At 42.6% G+C, this 18,278-nt stretch overlaps 1 protein-coding gene across 12 annotated transcripts in view; it reads right to left on the bottom strand.

Annotated features, from left to right (window-relative positions):
• The window catches only part of PDE5A (phosphodiesterase 5A), a 196,353-nt gene that overhangs the window by 60,667 nt on the left and 117,408 nt on the right, over positions 1–18,278 (bottom strand). For all 12 annotated transcript variants that reach the window (XM_072625349.1, XM_072625339.1, XM_072625338.1 and 9 more), the window contains one exon: positions 4,435–4,581. In XM_072625349.1, coding sequence (XP_072481450.1) covers positions 4,435–4,581 — 147 coding nt within the window. The remainder of the gene's footprint in view (positions 1–4,434; positions 4,582–18,278) is intronic.

Here is an 18,278-nt window from a genome sequence, read left to right as displayed (position 1 = left end):
GCACCAGAAGCAAACTGGGACTAGGAAGTAGAACTATGGGGAAATTTCAGGCAAACATCATGGGGGGAAGAGACTTGGGGGTTAGAAGATTATTTTTCTTTGCTACTAATGGAAATGAGGCTAAAAAGGTGGAATCTGAAGAAAAGATTTTGATTTCTGGAGCACAGTCAGAAATATAAGAATGATGGGCTCTTGGATAGAGATGGAGTTCTGCTTAACAAAGACCAGTCAAAACTGGTTTGGTTGTAGACCCACAAATCTAAGCAGGAATTGGAGAAGGGGATGGTGAGAAGAGTTTGCGTGCATCCACAAAGTCAGATATCATGGAGCATGTAACTCTGTTGAAGGCATCACCATCCTTACAATCACTCAGTTCACCATCTCATGGTATTTCCAACTCCCTTCCTCCCCCCAGATCCCATCAGTTTCCCAGATCTTATTGTTTTGACTCCATAATATTTCTCCCGAACTTCCCCTTTTCTCTACTTATATAGCCCCAACGACAGTGTAGGCCCTCCTCACCTCCCATCTGGACAATTAACTCCTAATTACTCTTCCTGACTTGTCCATTTCCCCCTTCAAGCCATCCTTCACCCAGTTGCCCTGCTCAAGTTTAGACATATTAGGTATGCCATTACCTCTAGGATCCAATAGAAATAGGCATTTAAAGCCCTTCACACAGAGTTCATGATAAAGGAGATAAAAGCCAACCACCACTGGCTGTGTACCCTTTCTAAAGGGTTCAGAGAAAAATGAGGCAGGATTTCAGGGCTTAATATTTTTCAAGGGAAGCTGGTTCAAGAGGAATCGGAAGCTCTGATAGGCACGGTGATGGTTTGGATGAGGAGAAAAGAAAGGGGAAGGAGAATTTTAAAAAGAGACTGATATGGCTTCCCATTGGCCAGTTCCGATTTTTAAAGAGATATGTGTACAGAAGAGAGAAGGAGGTCAGGCAGTGGAAGATGAATAAAGCGGTGGGGATGAGCTTGGAAGAATGCCAGGAGATGGAAACTGGGAGTGAACTGAGGCTGGCAAGGAGGAGAAGCTGGAAACAGCAGTAGCAGCAGCAACAGCCATGTTAGGGTAAAGGAAAGAGACTGTGGTTCAGGATGAGGAAGGATGACAGAGGAGCAGAGGTCAACCAGAAGATGCTCTCCCGGATGGCAGGAGGTGCTGGCTTATTATACAGAATGAAAGACTAGCATTGATTAAGCACCTACTATAAAAGCTAATCATCTCTCTACTCTATCCTGGTCAAACAACATCTGGGATGCTGTGGGAGGGCATGTGGAGGGGGGGGTGCAGCATTGTACCTGTCTTCAAGGATCTGAAGGGGCCCCACTTGGAAAACGGTTGGCCTGGTTCTTGTTGGTGTGAGAGGGCTCAATCAGGAACTGAGGACAGGAGTTGCTGACAGGTAGGAGGGTAATAATAATACCTAGCATTTATACAGGTGTTGCAGTGGATAGAGCACTGGGCTTGGAATCAGGGAGACTCATCTTTTGCAGTTCAAATCCAGCTTCTGCCACTTACTAGCTATGTGACCCTGGGCAAGTTCCTTAACTCTGTTTGCCTCAGTTTCCTTATCTGTCAAATGAGCTGGAGAAGGAAGTGGCAAATCACTCCAGTATTTCTGCCACTGCCCCAGTGGGGGCACGGAGAATCAGATATGAGTGAAAAGGCACCAGCAACAATAGTTAGAGGTTCCTTGTGAGAGGCTGCTCAAGGCAGTGATTACAACAGGAAGCTTGGAGTGAGGAGGGCTTGGATTCAAATCCTGTCTCAGACACCTGGCTGGATCGCTTCCTCCCTGGGACTCGGCTGCCTTGCCCATGAGTGAGGAGTTTGGATGTGACAATCTCTCAGGTCCTTTCCAACCCTAAATCTATAATTTTTTATTTTGATGGAGAAAATATCAGATACTGTATTGTTGTTATGGGGGAAAAGCAGGAGACAGAGGGCATGTAGTAGCAGATATGAAAGGGTTTGGAGGGTGTGGCTCAAGATACATGTACTTTGATACACGTACAGTTCCTACAGGCACTCCCCCTCTGATCACGTCCCACCCATACCTTTTTTATCTTCATGAGTTTCTACGGCCCAAATTAATCAATGGAAGGCAAGTCCTGGTGATAGGTCTCTCCAAATGCTGCTGAAGTGGATGTAAGAAGACACATGGTGAGACCTTTGCTGGTCCCACATGCTGGCCTTTACAGGTCCCATGGTTCACCAGACTTGGGCTCAGGGGCAGAGGGGGAGTCTGGAGTTAGAACCATGCCATGATGGGGCCAGGGACCTTCTTTTACAGCTTTCTTTACTATATCCCATGAATGACTGCTCCTTTGCTCTACCATTCTTTTACCTTGGTCATGCCTGCTACTCTTAATCAATCAGCACCCATTTATTAAGAGCTTACTCCATGCCAGGATTAATATATACACAGGGGAGAAACCACCTGTAAAATGATGAGCTCAAGGATTCATACTGTGGAGTATTAATGGCTCACTCAAGAGGTGAGTCCAAGAGGTCTCCCTTCAAGAGGTGAGTGTGGGGTGACCTTTTGAAGACATGGTGACCAGAGGAACAAGACAAGACACTAAAGAGCCAAGACCCTACATGTGAACAGAGAAAATGAGATAGAGTGAATTCTGTTTGTATTCAGTTGTAGTAGAGACAGCAGATAAGGTGGGAAGCTGTTGAGAAAGGAAGATGAGAGAAGTTTTGAAGGAATTTAAGGACCAAGTAGAAGAATTAGGCCTTGAAAAAATAACCAATAGTAAAGCACAGCAAACTCAAATGTTAGAATCTAATGAATAAGAGAAATTATTATTCTATTATATTAATAATCAGTTAAGTTGGGATCCAGGTTTTTCTCCTCAGTTTTCTTATTAAGGCCCAGCTCTTGTTAAAGTCAGTCTCTGAAGGAAGGACTTATGCCTCAAGGAATATGCTTTTCCATCTTGAGTAGGACCTCACCCATCTAGGAGACCTAACATCTGTTTAGAGTATAAACAGAATCCAGTCTGGGCAAGTCCTTACACTGAGAAAGGAGCCCTTGTCCTTGTACCCTCCAGTAGAGTTTAGGAAGACCCAGCTCATGGAGGAGAAAACCAACAAGAGTGGTCGGAGTGGAGATGGATTTCCCTGTTCAGATTGCTGAGGGGGCTGAGTCTTATGATCAAGCCAGGGTCTCAACAGGAGGAACTGAAGACTTTTAGCCTACCTCCTCATTAAATGTCCAACAACCACAGCTGATTTTCATTTGTCAAAGGAATTCCCTTCCAGAAGGGCTATTTAAAGCTTCCAGGGTCTCCACTGCGCATCTTTGGTTACCAGGAGAAATCCCTGATCATCGATTTATTGATTTCTGGCTAGCCTAATTGATAAGCTGATCAATTACCCAGAAACTCTTTGTCAAGGGTTTTTCCATTCATTTTATTGTGTATTGATATTCATCACAGTGTGAGGAAAAGTGTAGAAAGAAGAGGAATCAGAGGAAAACCAGGTGGGACAGAAAAGCATCAGCTTAGGAAGTTCTGAGAGTTCAGCCTGGAAATGGCAAGGGCAAAGGCCAGCTTGAAGTACATACGAGCAGAAAAGAAGAGTCAATGAATTTGATATTATGGAGGAATCCTTGACTAAAACAGAAATCAGAATGATGCTGATTTCAAAACACGTTGAAAATTGCCCAGACACAAAAGTATGAAATGGTTTTTATAGGAATTAGGAAAACACGGTTCTGGGGATCATATAGGCTGAGTCAGGAAGGATCTCAACATTGATCTCATCCAAATGCTTCATTTTGCACAGAAGAAAACTGAAACCTGGAAGCGTAACATGATTTGTCTATGTTCATATAGGTAGTCAATAACAGGGCCAAGACTGGAACCCAGAGCTCAAGAGATCTATCAGTCCAGCCTCCCCTAGAGCAGGGACTACAGATGTGTGCCACCATGTCAAGTGTCCTCTAACTTTATGGCCAATGCACTTTCCATTAGATCACTCACAGAAAAGAAACTGAGGATAAATCTAGGAAGGATTACCTGGAGTAGACCATAAATTTTGATCCTGTAGGGAGGTTTTAAAGCCTCTTCACTGTACAATTTGTAGCTGAGTGGAAGTAGTCTGTTCAAAGGACAAATTGCTCCATCCTGGAAGGTCCCTACTGTTGGTGGCCATCTATGGACCTATGCCTGGCCCGAGATCACACATTTCACTGCGTTCCTCATGCAAGTGTTGGGTGGTACTTGTCTATCATCTGACTAAATTCTGGGGAGGTACCAAAGCTGAGCATGGGGTCTGGTGAAGCCAGGACAGCATGCTATCCAAATCATCTTTGTTTTCACAAATTCAGTTTTATGCTGGACAAAAATAGCCTTTGAATTTTTCACATTGAATAATTCCTCTATCCCAGCCCCTCCTCTTTCCTCTTACCTCGTGTTTCATCTGGAAATTCTGCACGAGGTTGAGGTCAGTGAACATCCGAATTGTGCAGAGGGCCGTGTCCAGATCAGAGAGATCAAAGTCACTGAAGGAGAAGTCCATTATCTTGAGGGTTTGGGCGGATGGAATCATGGCGGCCTTAATGGAAGAGGGTAGGAGGAGGCGGGCAAAAAAAACCAAACAAACAACAAAACATAGCAGTCAAGAGTCACAGCTGCCTCTTTTCAGACAGGTTCCCTGTTCTGTTGGCAAAACTAGTACTCCTTTCACCCTTGTAGAATATTGTAAGGGGTTTTAAGTTGCTTAGTAATGAATTCTCTTCCTCCCTTTGTGCCCCCAAACATCTGCTCTCTTCTCACTCTTGGGTTTACGCGACCACTTCAAAGATGAGGGATGATGGATGCTTGGTGGCATGTTATTGAATAAAACAAACTCCAGCAGAGTGGTACAGGGGCTGGAGTCAGGAGGACCTGAATTCAAATTTGGCCTCAGACACCTACTAGCTGTGTGATACTGTGCAAGTAACTTAATCCTGCTTGTTTCAGTTTCCTCATTTGTAAAATGAGTTGAAGAATGAAAGTATCCAGTATCTTATTATATGGTAGTATCCCACTGCATGCTAGACATGGAGTCAAGAAGAACTTGTGTTTAAATCCTGCTTCATTTAACAACCAGCTATGTGATCCCCTCGTCTTTCTGGGTCAGTTATCTCATCTGTAAAATGGGAGTTTGGGACCTGAATGTCCCATTCCAGTTCTAAATCCTCCCCCTCTTCTTGCCAGATGGTCCCACTCATCCACATTTCCACAGAGCTTTGAGAGGCACCATGTGGATTAAAGGCTGGTCTTGGAGCCTGAAAGCCCTGGATTCAAATCCTGCCTGTGATCTATGGCTTGGTGATTTGACCCCCACTGCCCAGGATAGTTCTCTAAGATAGTAAGTTTCTAATAAGTGACTGATCTGGAGGAAATCACCATGGGAGAATTTCCCTGGACTGACGAAATCACAAGCCCAGTTTAAAAAAAACAACAAATTTCCACTGCATTTTCCTTAAAACCATCCTGGGAGGTTGGTAGTACAGTTATCACTGTTCTCATTTTGCAGATGAAGGCACTGAGGCTCAGAGTTCATGATTTTTCAATCCTCTTTGACTCTCTGTGACTCTATTTGGGGTTTTCTTGGCAAAGATACTAGAATAGTCTACCATTTCCTTCTCTAGCTCATTTTACAGATGAGGAAACTGAGGTAAACAGGGTCAAGTGACGTGTCCAGGGTCACTCAGCTGGTGAGTGTCTGAGGCTAGATATGAACTCAGGAAGATGAGTTTCCCTCATTCCAAGGGAGGCGCTCTATCTGCTTTGCCCCTCCACCTCCCATGACTACATAGCTTATATGAACTGACTGGACTCTCATCAGGGCCTCCTGATCCCAGGTCCAGCATTCTAGTCACCAGGTTACTCTGCTGCTTGGGTGAGTGTGTATAAGGAGGCAAAGATGAAAAGGTTTAGAACTGGGAGGGATCTGAAGCAATTCTCTAGTCCAAACCTGAGGCCCAAGCAAGGGAAATGATTTGCTTAAGGTTATAAAGACTATAAAGAAGCTAGGATTCAAACCTAGGCCCTTTAATACTAGATGGATCCCCTTCTACTAAACCACACTGCCTCAGCTCTCTGGCACTGCTGCTTGGAGTGAACACAGAGCCCCTGAAGAGGAAATGGTCCCTTCACAGCTTCAGACCACCTACTGGTGACTCACCAGGGTCAATTAAACTCGGTGGCAGTACATGCCTCCTGGGTGGATGGAACTGATTGGTCATTCATACTGAGGCCAATGGCCTTCATCTGGTCAAGCCTCTAAGAAATGGTCTTGGATGGGACTGAGGGATGGAGATGGTGGAGGGAGGATAAGACTAGCAAGGAAATAGTGAGAAAAAGAAGGGAGGAAAGGGAGGTAGGTCATATTCACGCTCTCCTCCCACCCTCCTTCAATCATCCTCCACTTGGGTCTCTCCAGTCAGTTCATTATTACTGTCATCATCTCTTCCTCCTCTTCCTTCCCTTTTCTATTGATGTCCTTGTACCCCACTCCCACCCTAGAAGTCATCTCAGTCAAGACCAAGGGCTTGCCACATTCTCCTGCTAATCTATACCTTTTGCCTTCACTAAGATGGGTCAGGCTTCTGTGGTTATTCAAGCAAGACCAGCATTTTCCCCAGGCACAAACAAAGGTTTAATGGAAGAGGGTGCCAGCCTGGGAATCAGGAGGGACCCAGGGTTCAAATCTACGTTGGTCACTTCCTTGCTGTGTGACCCTGGGAGAATCACTGTGTATCTTTGGCCCTCGGGGTTTTTCATTTGAAAAATGAGGGGACAGGAATTAATGACCTCTAAGGTTCCTCCCAACTCTAATATTTATGACCCCAGGAAGAATCCATTCTGGTCTCAAGGCCAGAATTCACAAGAAAATAAGCGCATTATGAATACATGTTATAACTGAAATACATGCTATAACTTTTCACAGGATGATGTAAGGGCTGAGAGGCAGGGGAGCAGAGGAGGATTTAAACTCTTCAGACAAACATCTTGGTTGTTTATCTCAGCTGGAAATACCAGACAAAGCATGAAGAAAGAGAGGAAGTCAGGAGGTGAGAGAGGAGAGTGGGACCACCTTTATAACCCCTAGGAGCGGATGACAGCCATGGTCCATAAGGCACCAGATGGCTTCCCCTGGGGACCCCGGCTCTGTGAAGCAAGAGCCTTTTTGTCCTCCCTTCAAAGAAGAGTTGTGGGAAAGGCAGAGCCAACTTAGCATGTGTTTCTCTTCCTCAGTCTTCACTCCATCCCCAGAGTCCAACATGGCTTCTCTTACATTCACCACAAGCAGGAAGATTTCCCTTTACTCATAGAGTCAACGTCCAAGCTTTCCAAGTGGACTCCAAGGCAAAGTGAACATCTCCCCTCAGTTGAAGATAAGAGCTTATTGAGAACCTTGTAGAAGGGGGTGTGACTATTCAAGATGCCAAAGTTATAGACATATATGTTATATATATGTCATGTACATATGTGTAATTATCATTGGTAATTCACATGACAAGTAATTTCAAACATCTTTGTCTGTCTATTCTTATGAGCACCAAGCTTTCAGCTGGCTTCCCAGACTCCTCTGCAATCCAGCCAGTACTTACTGTCTACTGTGTGCCAGGCCCTGAGCTCTCTAAGAGTGCGACTGATGGAAAGTACTTGGAAAGCTTGAGATACGGCTGAGTATTTAAGTGGGAAATGTTGCCTCTCCTTTCTATAAAACCAGCAGCTGAGTGGTCGAGCTGGACAGAAGTGCCAGAGTTGAAGTCAGGAAGACTGAGTGAAGGGTGAGCCTTCACCATTCTCAGCCTCAATTTTCTTATCTACAAAATGGGATAATCACAACATCTACCTCACAAGGTTGTTTGGAGATTCTACACACCCACATACAGAAAGTATCTCTTTCTTCTCCCCCTTTCTCTCTCCTTCTGTGTGTGTCTCTCTCATATATGATCTATATATATACATACATATATAGTTTCCAGTTTTATATATATGTATATGTATATACATATGTGTATGATATCTCACATTTTGTAGAACTTAGTTTGCAAAATTATGTGCTGATATATATCTAAATTTGTACGTATGTATAAATATACATGTCTTTTACATGTTTGTATATATCTACATATATACACACATATATTCACATATCTACATCTATTATATACATGCATTTAGGTATATATATATGTACATATATACATATATATGTAAATCTTTAAACTACACGGAAATGTGAGTATTATGACTGCTGTAGGATCCCAGCTGGATCTGATAAATGTGATGGTTTCACTCCAGTGCTCAAAATTCTTCAATAGGCCCCACTGGCCTCAAGGATAAATGACAAATGGCACGTGGCGTCCTCCACAATCTGGCTCATCCATTTCTTGTCAGCAACAAGCTGCCACTTACATGCTTCCTGAACTCTGTGTTTCAAACTGCTTTTCAGCCATGCTTTACCTCCTCATCTTTGCCCAGATGGTTCCTCATGTCCAGAAAATCCAATAGAAAGTGAGCTCCTTGAGGGCAGGGCCCTTTATTTCATTGTTGTCCTTGTATCCCCAGCAGAGCACAAGAATTCAAATGCAAGAGGTGCTTAGCCAGAATTTTCTGAGTTTAAATGGGCTATATTCTCCATCACACTGAACTCCCAGCCTCCTGCCGACAGCTCAGGTGCCATCTGCTACGTGAGGTTGTCCTCCTGAAAGGGCTTGGCCCCGCACACCTCCCTCTTGAAACTGCTTGGTATAATCAGTCTTGGACTTATCCATGCCCGTACACACTCTACCCTCAGGGCAACATAAGGTCTCTGAAGGCAGGAGTGGACTCTTTTTTGTTTCTGCATCGGTCCCCTGGCACATCACGGATGGTTAAAAAGTGTTTGCTAATCTGAATCAGAATGGGCCTCCAGCAGTCACGGACCAAGCATCTAGAAAGCACCTACTATGTGACAGGCACTGTGCTATAAGCTAGCGGAACAAAGATAGGAAAAAGGTCCATTTCTCTCTTCAAGGAACTTATTCTATTGGAAGGAAACTTGTTTGCATAGATGCGCACATGCACACACATACAGATACACACACTCACACACAGACACATACACAGTTGCACACAAAGAATAAATACCAGGTAGCTAAAAGGAGGGCAGTTAGTGAGTGAGGGCCCCAGAACTTGAGAGAAAGGCTTCATGTGGAAGTAGGAACAAGAAAGGCAGGGACCCTGAGGCAGAGGTAAGGGGAGACTCAGGGACATCTAAGATTTCTTCCAGATTTAACTCTCTGAGCTTGTAACTGAGGAGTCATTACAATTCTTGAAGACAAATCACATCCTGCCTCCCCCTAAGCTAAACATCCCTGATGTCACATGGAAGGGTTGCTTACATTTTCCAGGTAGAGAAAGTGATGTGTTTGGAAAGAGCCTTGGACTTGGCTCCAGGAGACCCAGATTCAGGGCCTGGGTCATTTACTTCTTGTTTAATGAATCACTCTGAGAAGGCCTATGATAAATAGCCAGGCTGGGAGGGTGTGCATCAGAGACCAGCATGTTAGTCATCTAACCAGATCAGCATTCATGACACTCTCCTCTCTGGGACCCACCTACGCTATCCTCGGGCAGCAGCTCATCTCAGAGTGACATCCTCTTATCTGATGCAATCCCCAGAGAAATGCTTCAGATCACACACTGACATTTAGAACATTCTCATCTTACATCAAATATTCCAGTCATTCAAAGGTAACTAGGGATGAGTTTGAACTTCTCCAATGCCTATGATGGGTGAGGGGATCATAGATTTAGAATGGGACAGGTCTTCAAAAGACAGGTGGTGGCAAAATGGACAGAGGACCAGGCTTGGGGTTAGGAAGGTCTGAGTTCAAATCCAACCACAAAAACTTACTAGATGAGTGACCCTGGGAAAGTCACTTAATCTCTGTTTGCCTCTGTCTCCTTATCTGTAAAATGAGACAATAATAGCACTGACCTCCCAGGATTGTTGTGAATATTGAAGGGGCTAATGTTTGTAAAGCATCCGGCTTAGTGCCTGACATATAGTATAGGTGCTGTATAAATGTTAGTCTCCACCACCACCACTACCACCATCATGGTCATCTACTCCTCATGTTACAGATGAGGAAACTGAGGTTCAGGGAACTTAAGTGACTTCCTCAAAGTCACACAGGTAGGAATGGGAGAGGCAAGATTTGAACTCAGCTCCTCTGACTTCAGAGCTAGTGGGCTTACAGAGAGAGTTTGGAAATACAGGCAAAGCACACTGGAGTCAGAAAGTTGCCCTAATATTTGGAAACTCAAGACTCATTCGTTTGATTCAACAAGTATTTAATAAGTGCTTACAGTCTGCGCCAGGTGCTGTGCTCAGCACTGGGGCCACAAGAACCAAAAGAAAAGACTGACTCTGCTGTTCAAGAGTTTTCATTCTGTTGGGAAGATGGAATATTCAACATGGAATCCTGGAGCCCAAGGGATCTCAGAAGCCCTCTAGCCCAAGCCCCTCCCTGAATTGATGAGGCTCAGGGAAGAGACTCAGGGAGTAAGAGATAGAAGTAGGATTCAAACTCACATCCTCTGAATCCAGGGCCTGTGTTCTTTCCACCATACCATGCCATGCCACATTTTCTTTTAATTTTCATTTGATTTTTTTCATCATCCTCTATATTTCTCCAGTGAAACTTTGGTGAATAAAACTATCTTTCTACAATTAATTAGACAAACATTAAGTGCCGACTACATACAAGGCACTATGCCAGGTTCTGAGGATACAAAGTTATGGACAAAACACCCCATTTCCTAAAGAAGCTGATGTCCTGAAAGAAACTTCCCATCTCCAAACTTGGAGTACTGACCTGACCTGACTGTCAGGTGACTTTCTACACTGTGGCCTTCACTCCAGTCCTCCCTCAACCCATTGCTTAGATTCTCTCCCCCATCCTTTTTTTTTTTAAATCTGCAGATATCTTTGGGAGTGAAATCTGCAGCCCAAAGCTCTCAAGGAGTTCTTATCTTTCCTTAGGACACAGGTTAGAATTCTAGAGACATTTTCTGGTACCTTCCCAGGGAGTCAGCTGACCATCCAGACCTGACTTGGAGTTGGTTGAGAAGAAAATGACCAAGACTTGGGTCATGCCCCATACTTGGGACTGAGTTTGGGAGGTGGGCATGAGCAGAAACATTTGTAAGGGGAAAGAGGCAGGGTGGCAGTGGCAGTCATGGAGCCAGAGAGTCAAATAACAATAATTCCTAGCGCTCAGATAGCAAACTTTGAAGCTTGCATTTGCAGAATGCTTTACACATATTATCTCATTTGACCCTCAAAACCCTGGGAAGGAGGTGCTATTATTGTCTTCAGTTTACAGATGAGGAAACTGAGGCAGATAGTGATTAAGTGGCTCGAATAGGGTCATACAGTGACCTGTATTAGAAAGTGCCTAAATCAGGATTCAAACTCAGGTCTTCCTGATTCCAAGTCAAGTACTCTATGGCCAGGAAGGGAACTTGGAGGTTATCTAGTCATTTAACAGATGAAGAAACAGAAAGGGGATATGTCAGACACAATACAGGTAGTAACCATTAGAGCAAAGATTTAAACCCAGAACTTCAGATCCCATGACGAGAAAACTGCATTCAAATCATTGACCTGGTCACTGTCTGTGACCTCAGCCAAGTGATTAACTTCCATACACCTCTTTTAAATAAGGGGAAAAACTCAGCTGATCTATAAAGCTTTTTCTAGTCCTAGAGGTGGCACATGCTACCTATATCTTCCTCCCTTCTCTGCTTTGTCACCCATGGAAAACCTCCTCTTACTCCAAAAGGATCAGGGCAGGTGCTACGGGAGATGCTAAAAGCAGTCTTAGTCAGTCATCCATCTTCCTGGGGTCCCATTAGATCTTTACTGAGCTCCATCAATTCCTCTCCTTATCACAACAGATATTGTCAGGTTGCCTTTCAATGGCTTCTTGTTGGAATGGCCATTTGCTCTTAGGAGCATGGATTGAGAACTGAAAGGGACCTCCAAAGCCATTAAGTACAAATTCCTCATTTTAACATGAAAGAAATTGAGGCCTAGAGAGGTGAAGGGAATTGCCCGAAGTCTTCCAGATCAGGATTTGAATCCATATCCTCTGATTCAGGCCCACCAGTCTTTCCACAGAACCACAATGGCTCTCTCGGAGGTATTATCCTCCATTTCACATAAGTATGAGGGGATGTTTGCTAATGGTGCAGAATCATCTTACAGAAAATAGTGTCCCTCCCATGCTCAAGGTCTCCAAGAAATGCAAGCAGCCTTAGAAGGCCTGACATTAATGGAAAATAATGCAACACTGTGGTTAGGTAAATAAAAGAAAGAGACTCATTCCATTTGGTCATTTAAAATTCCTGAGTCTTTTATTTTGGGTGTGTGGTTCACATAAAGTCTATATTTAGTAGCTGATCTCTGGTAATCTCAGGAGGAAATAGAGAAATGTGACTACAGGGTCATTCCATTGGTCCAACCCTCCAATCTTTATACAAGCAAAATCCATCTTGTTAACAGTGGGGCTTACTTTGCCTTCAGCCTGGTGGCTTGAGTCCCAACAACCATAACAAAGGCTATGGAAACCTGGAAGCAGCTCCCAGAAGGCCCCAAGAAATGTGATTAGGAGAAGGCCCCTGACTCACAAAGTTATCCAGGCAAGTAAATTGGATTAATAAAGAAGGACAGCTCCTGAACTTTGCCCTGTATGAAATGTCAAATTCTTCCACTTGCCCATTGGCATTTTATAAGGGAGCACATTATATCAATGCTTGGTGCTCAGTTGATGCAGATATGAAAAGGAAAACTATATTTCAAAAGACTTGCCATCTTAATGATTCTTTTTTCTATTTCTTTAGTCATAAAGTTGGTTTACAGATTTTTTTGAGTAGTCAAATTATCAAAGTCATTAAAATAATAATGTCAATACACAGGAGCGGGGGAAAGGAAGTCTTTAAAAAAGTGTATGGCATCCCCACCCCATCTTGGGTTCACATGATCACAGAATCAGATTTGATTTAATTTTCTCATTTTACAGATAAGGAAACTGAGGCCCATAAAAGTTAAGCACTGAAAGCAAGATTTGAACCCAGTTCTTGTGTCTAGAGTCAGTGTTCTTTCTCTGACATGGAATGATGGAAATTTCCCTTATTCCATTGAGAACTCCTTGAGAGAAGGGACTTTTTTTTGCCTTTCTCTGTATTCCTAGCACTTAGTGTGGCACCTGACATGTAGTAGGTGCTTAATAAATGCATATTTATTGAATGAATGACTGACAATAGTTTGAACTTATGAGAAGATGTGGCTAACCGTGAGATCCTCCATCCTTTGATGTGCTGAAATACAATTCAAAGGTCTTTTATGATATGTGATGTTATGGAGGTGAAATGACTTGCCCATGGTCACCCAACTCTTGCCTGTGGTTAGAGGTGGGATGTGAACCCTTCCAGTTCCAGCACTCTACCCACTATGTCTGCTAGCATTCTCAATAATAGCAGAAACAAGAGTTTCCCTTTATACAGGGTGTCACAAAGGTCTTAGCTGTAATAGCTTTTAAGTAAACTTAAGAAGCCTTTTGGGACAACCTGTGTATAGCAAAGTCCATTTCCCAAAGCCCTTTATTTCCCTAAGTTCTGAGGTAAGTAGTAGTAAAGTTACCACTCCCATTTTACAATGGGGAAACTGAGTCTCAGAAGGGCACACTGCTAGTAACTTTTTCCTCCTTCCTGTTAAAAATTACAAGGAGGAATGAAAGGATAATGTTCAGATTTTTTTAAAAAAGGACTTTCTTACTTCCAAAGTAATATGACTTAATGGTTTAAGTGAGCTCTTGGAAGTAAAACTTTTTCTACTTATTAGTTTCAACTGCCTTAAAAGAACATGAAACAATCTTTAACCTTACTCTTACCCTGGAAGAAAGCTAAAAAGCACATTGCACTCCTGAATATTTCAGATGCATTTGTCCATGGGGTACGTATGTGTTCCAAGTTTGGATTTCAATCCCTTACTCACTATAAATACAGAGTGGTGGGATTAAAGCCAGGAAATCCTATGATCCAATCCTACCTCCGATAAAAACTCTCAGTTTCCTTCTCTGTAAAATGAGGCAGTTGGACTTGACTTCTGAAGTATCTTACAGCTTTAAATCTATGGGTCTATGAACTATTGTCCTACAATGCATCTTCCTATCATTAGCCACAGATTCCATTGACACAAAGGTAAGCCTTGCACCAGAGTGAGTGAAGGAATGAAAAAGCATTTACTAAATACTTACTAATGCCAAGAAGTGAGCTAAGATCTGGAGACAGAAACACAAAAGCAAGAGAGGTCCTTTTGTGATTCAAGAAGCCCCCATTCTAATGGGGGAGACCACACACAGAAGAGGTTTTAGTTGCAAGTCAGCTGGAAAAGTCCAATAGTCCTGAAGGGGCACTGGTAAAGCAGACGATAATTTCTGTTGGTGCCATTTCCATTAATTAAACCATTATGTTGTGGATGTTGGGCTATTTGACAGTGCTGACAACTTTGGTGGTGAGAACTGCAGAGGCTGAGAAGGTAGAGGTCAAAGTGGACATAGTTGTTACTGGTATCTTTGCAAGGACTGCTTCCCTGGAGAATGGTTGCGAGGGCCAGGATGGTAGGAGGGTAAGTGATCTTGGGAATGCTATAATTCTTGGGCTTCCTTGGCCATTGGTGGCAGTCAAGTTAAGTCAATAAGCTTTGATAGTGCTGATGGCAGGGTAGGCTTTTGTCCATAAGGGTCACTTTCCTTAACGATAGCTGGAGGAGGGGAGTATGCTCGAACAGGGCAGGTGGTCTGTCTCCATCAGGATGTGAGTGGAGGGAACTCAGGGTCCATGTAATCCAACCCATATCTGAATGGGAATGCCCACTCCAGAATCATGGACAAGTTGTCATCCAGCTTTCTCTTGAAACAAGAGGGAATAACAAACACTTTTTGCCTCACTTGGACCTAGCACAGCCTTTTGCACAAATAGCCAGAGAACTGGGATACGACCAGGGAGGTCGGGGCTTTGCCACAGCAGATCTCAATGCCACTGTGTTTAAGAGACCATCATGAGTTATAGGGGGAAATGATCCATCACCAGGTGGCCATTGCCCTAAGAATGAGCCCCTTCAAGCACACTGAGCTGGTGTGTGGGTCACAGACTCAAAGAACATCGTCAAACCCATAGCTGTAACCTTTCCAGAATGGGAAGATTTACCCAAACTCAGTATCTTTGGGAACACCTTTGAGAACACCTCCAAACCACCAGAGGGCACTTGAAGGCATTACATTTTTATTTCTTTAAATTTTTTTTTTTCAAAGAATGAAGTAGAAAACATTAATTCAGACCTCGAAAACTAACCACAGAAACTAGACTAACTTTATTCATTGCCATTTCAAATATAGCCAAATCAGTTAAGGAACTCTGAGATGTGATTCTGTATGTAATGGGGACAGTAAGACTTTCAAGGTAAATGATCCCCCAGGATCACTCTGTCACCTATGATATTCTGGGAAGCAAACCCAGATAACTGAACTAACTCCACCATGTTAGCTCAAGGAAGATAAGCTGGCCCAATGAAATACTGGGAGATGGAAATTAGGGGCATACAGATAAGCCTCTAAAATTGTGCACGGTGCTAACCTAGAAACACAGGAGGAGCATCCCCTAGGCGCTGGGGGGAGAAGGCATGAAAAGCAATGCGTACATGCCCTACTAACAGTAAACAGGACTTCTCCTTTTTCCACTTTTAATTCTATGAAATTTTCGAAGTCCCAGACAGGAATGGCATTTTGAGAATTCACACTCCACTGTTTTCAAGACCTTCTTTTACTTGTTCTTAATCTATGATACTCATCCTTAAGGTAGTCTACTTTCTTCCCTCGAGGTCATATTTCATTGTTTCCCCTCCTAGGAAACTCTGAGGCATATGTTGTACAATTTAGAGTCATTTTTCCACTTTGATTCTGAAAATGTTAGACACCAAAGGAACAACGGTCTCTGTGTCTGTAATACACTATAGACTTGAAACATTCATTTTTAACCCTAGCTTTAGACTGTAGATATATACTGTTACTGAATCTTTAAGAGAGAACAGAATCTTGAGAAAGAAACAATTCAATTGTCCTCTTGAATGTTAACTGATCTGACTGGAGAAAGACTAATGTACAAAGATAAAGGATTAACAAAACTTTCTTGAGAGTGAAAAAGTTAATTTATCTTTGAGGAAGATTAAAGAAATGTTTTTCTGACAGAATTGAGTTAAACTCTTATGATATGAAGCTCTAAAGACAGTTGTGAGATTCCAACTCACATATGGAGGCAGCAGAAAAGCAGCACTATTGTTCCCAGAGTTGAGAAGAAGTCAACGATTGTAACTGATGGTTACAGGTGACTCTGGCTGTTTTCTCATGGCAACACAGTGTGGAAATATTGAAATATGTCTTTGTATCATTTGTGACAATATTACCAAAATGGATGTTGAAACCTATTAAACAAAGGAGTTTGAGAAAGAGAAAAAGCTTACGGGAAAAGAGCTTTTCCCATTTTATTTTTCTAACTGGAGTGGGAAAGATTGCACCTTTCTACTAATTTGTGAAGAAATATCAGAACATAACTCTTGATTGTCTTAAAAACCTTAGAGTAAAAATGAATAAGGCAACGAATCAAGCAGAAGACTGAGGGGTGGGAGTTTAGTTATTACCATAATACATACACAGCTATAACTTGGGGGTGGTCATCACTAAAGCTGCCTATGCATTCATTGTTTTAAAGTTACTTTTCCACGTGTTAAGCTTTTGTTTTGTGTTTGACTTGTCTACCATGGAATAGTGCCAGTCTTTTCTCCTGGAGAAATTCCTGGAATTCTTCAGTTAAATACAATGATTTCTCCCAGAAAAATATGCTTAGTTTTGCTGGATGGGTAATTTTGAAATTGTTTTTCCTAGATTCCTTGGTATATAACATTATAGATTTTTCATGTAGAATTTTTGGTTGTTGAGGTTTTTTTTTAAATATCACATCTTTCTTCCTGGCTGCTTGCAATATCATCTCTCTGTTGCTAATATTTTGATGTTGAATAGGAGCACAACTGTGTGAATTAAACTCTGTTGGCAGCCTGTGAATTGCATGCATTTGTAGCATACAACATGTTCCGGATGTTTTGGAGAAATCTTCACATATGGTTTTGGCAAATAAGTAAAGCAGAGCATTTTTCCTTAAGAATTTTCTAGGGCAAAACCATCTTCAGGTTTTCTATCTATCTCCATTTTCTTTATTTCTGCATTCATCGAACCTTACAGTTGTGTTGATTTTTAAATGTGAACTTATTGTGTTGCTATCTGTCTTTTTGGCCTCAGAGACAACCATTTTATTAGGATCTGCTGCAAACCACTGCAGCTGCTGAGTCTCCTCATTGTCCTTTTGTGTTTTTCCCTTACAGATTTCATGTCCACAGGCTCCTTTAATTCTTTCAGTGAGCGCATTTTGGCTAGTGCCGAAATGTAGCAAATGCATTTTCCTTTCTGGAGTCCTTGATCGTGTATTTCCTCCTATTTCCCCCTTCCCACCTTCTCTTCAGGTTTTATCCTTCGTAATGATTAACTCCATTGAAGCCCTTTGTTTTTGTCTGCCCATTTTTAAAGTCAATCTTTTTCTTTTACTGAGAGGCGATGGTTGTTTCCCATGGGGTTTCCTGGTTTGTCATTTTCCTCTGTCCTATTTGTTGCTGTTTCTGAGGTGATCAGAGAGAACTGGCTTCTCTTTTGGTCTCTCTCTCTCTCACGTAGTAGCAGAAGCCGCAACTCAGTGAGTTGAAGTGACTTACACAGGTAGGAAACAGGAAAAGCTGGACTCATACTCAGGCCCTCTGATTTCTAACTGGTTTAACTTTGCCTCAAGTCAGTCTGTCTCTGTGTCTTTGTCTCTGTCTCTGTTCTTACTTCAACTCATATTCATATTCTAAAGCCAGTTTTCTAAAACATAGATCTAACCAGGCCACACTCTTACTCAATAAGTTCCAATGGCTCCCTATTGTCCCAAAGATCAAACATGTGTACCTCCTCTTCACATTTAAGGCTCTACAATGCCACCTACTTTCTACCTTTCCAGTCCTCATATGCTTTACTCCCCTCCATACATTTTACAATCCAACTACACTGGCTCGTTTGCTGCTTCTTTCACACACAACACCCCATCTCTAGTCTCCATGCA

This window comes from Notamacropus eugenii, chromosome 7 (genome assembly GCF_028372415.1).
Source record: "Notamacropus eugenii isolate mMacEug1 chromosome 7, mMacEug1.pri_v2, whole genome shotgun sequence".
NCBI lineage: Eukaryota > Metazoa > Chordata > Mammalia > Diprotodontia > Macropodidae > Notamacropus > Notamacropus eugenii.
The sequence above is the reverse complement of the archived record's forward strand: the minus strand, read 5'-3'. Positions and strand labels throughout refer to the sequence as shown.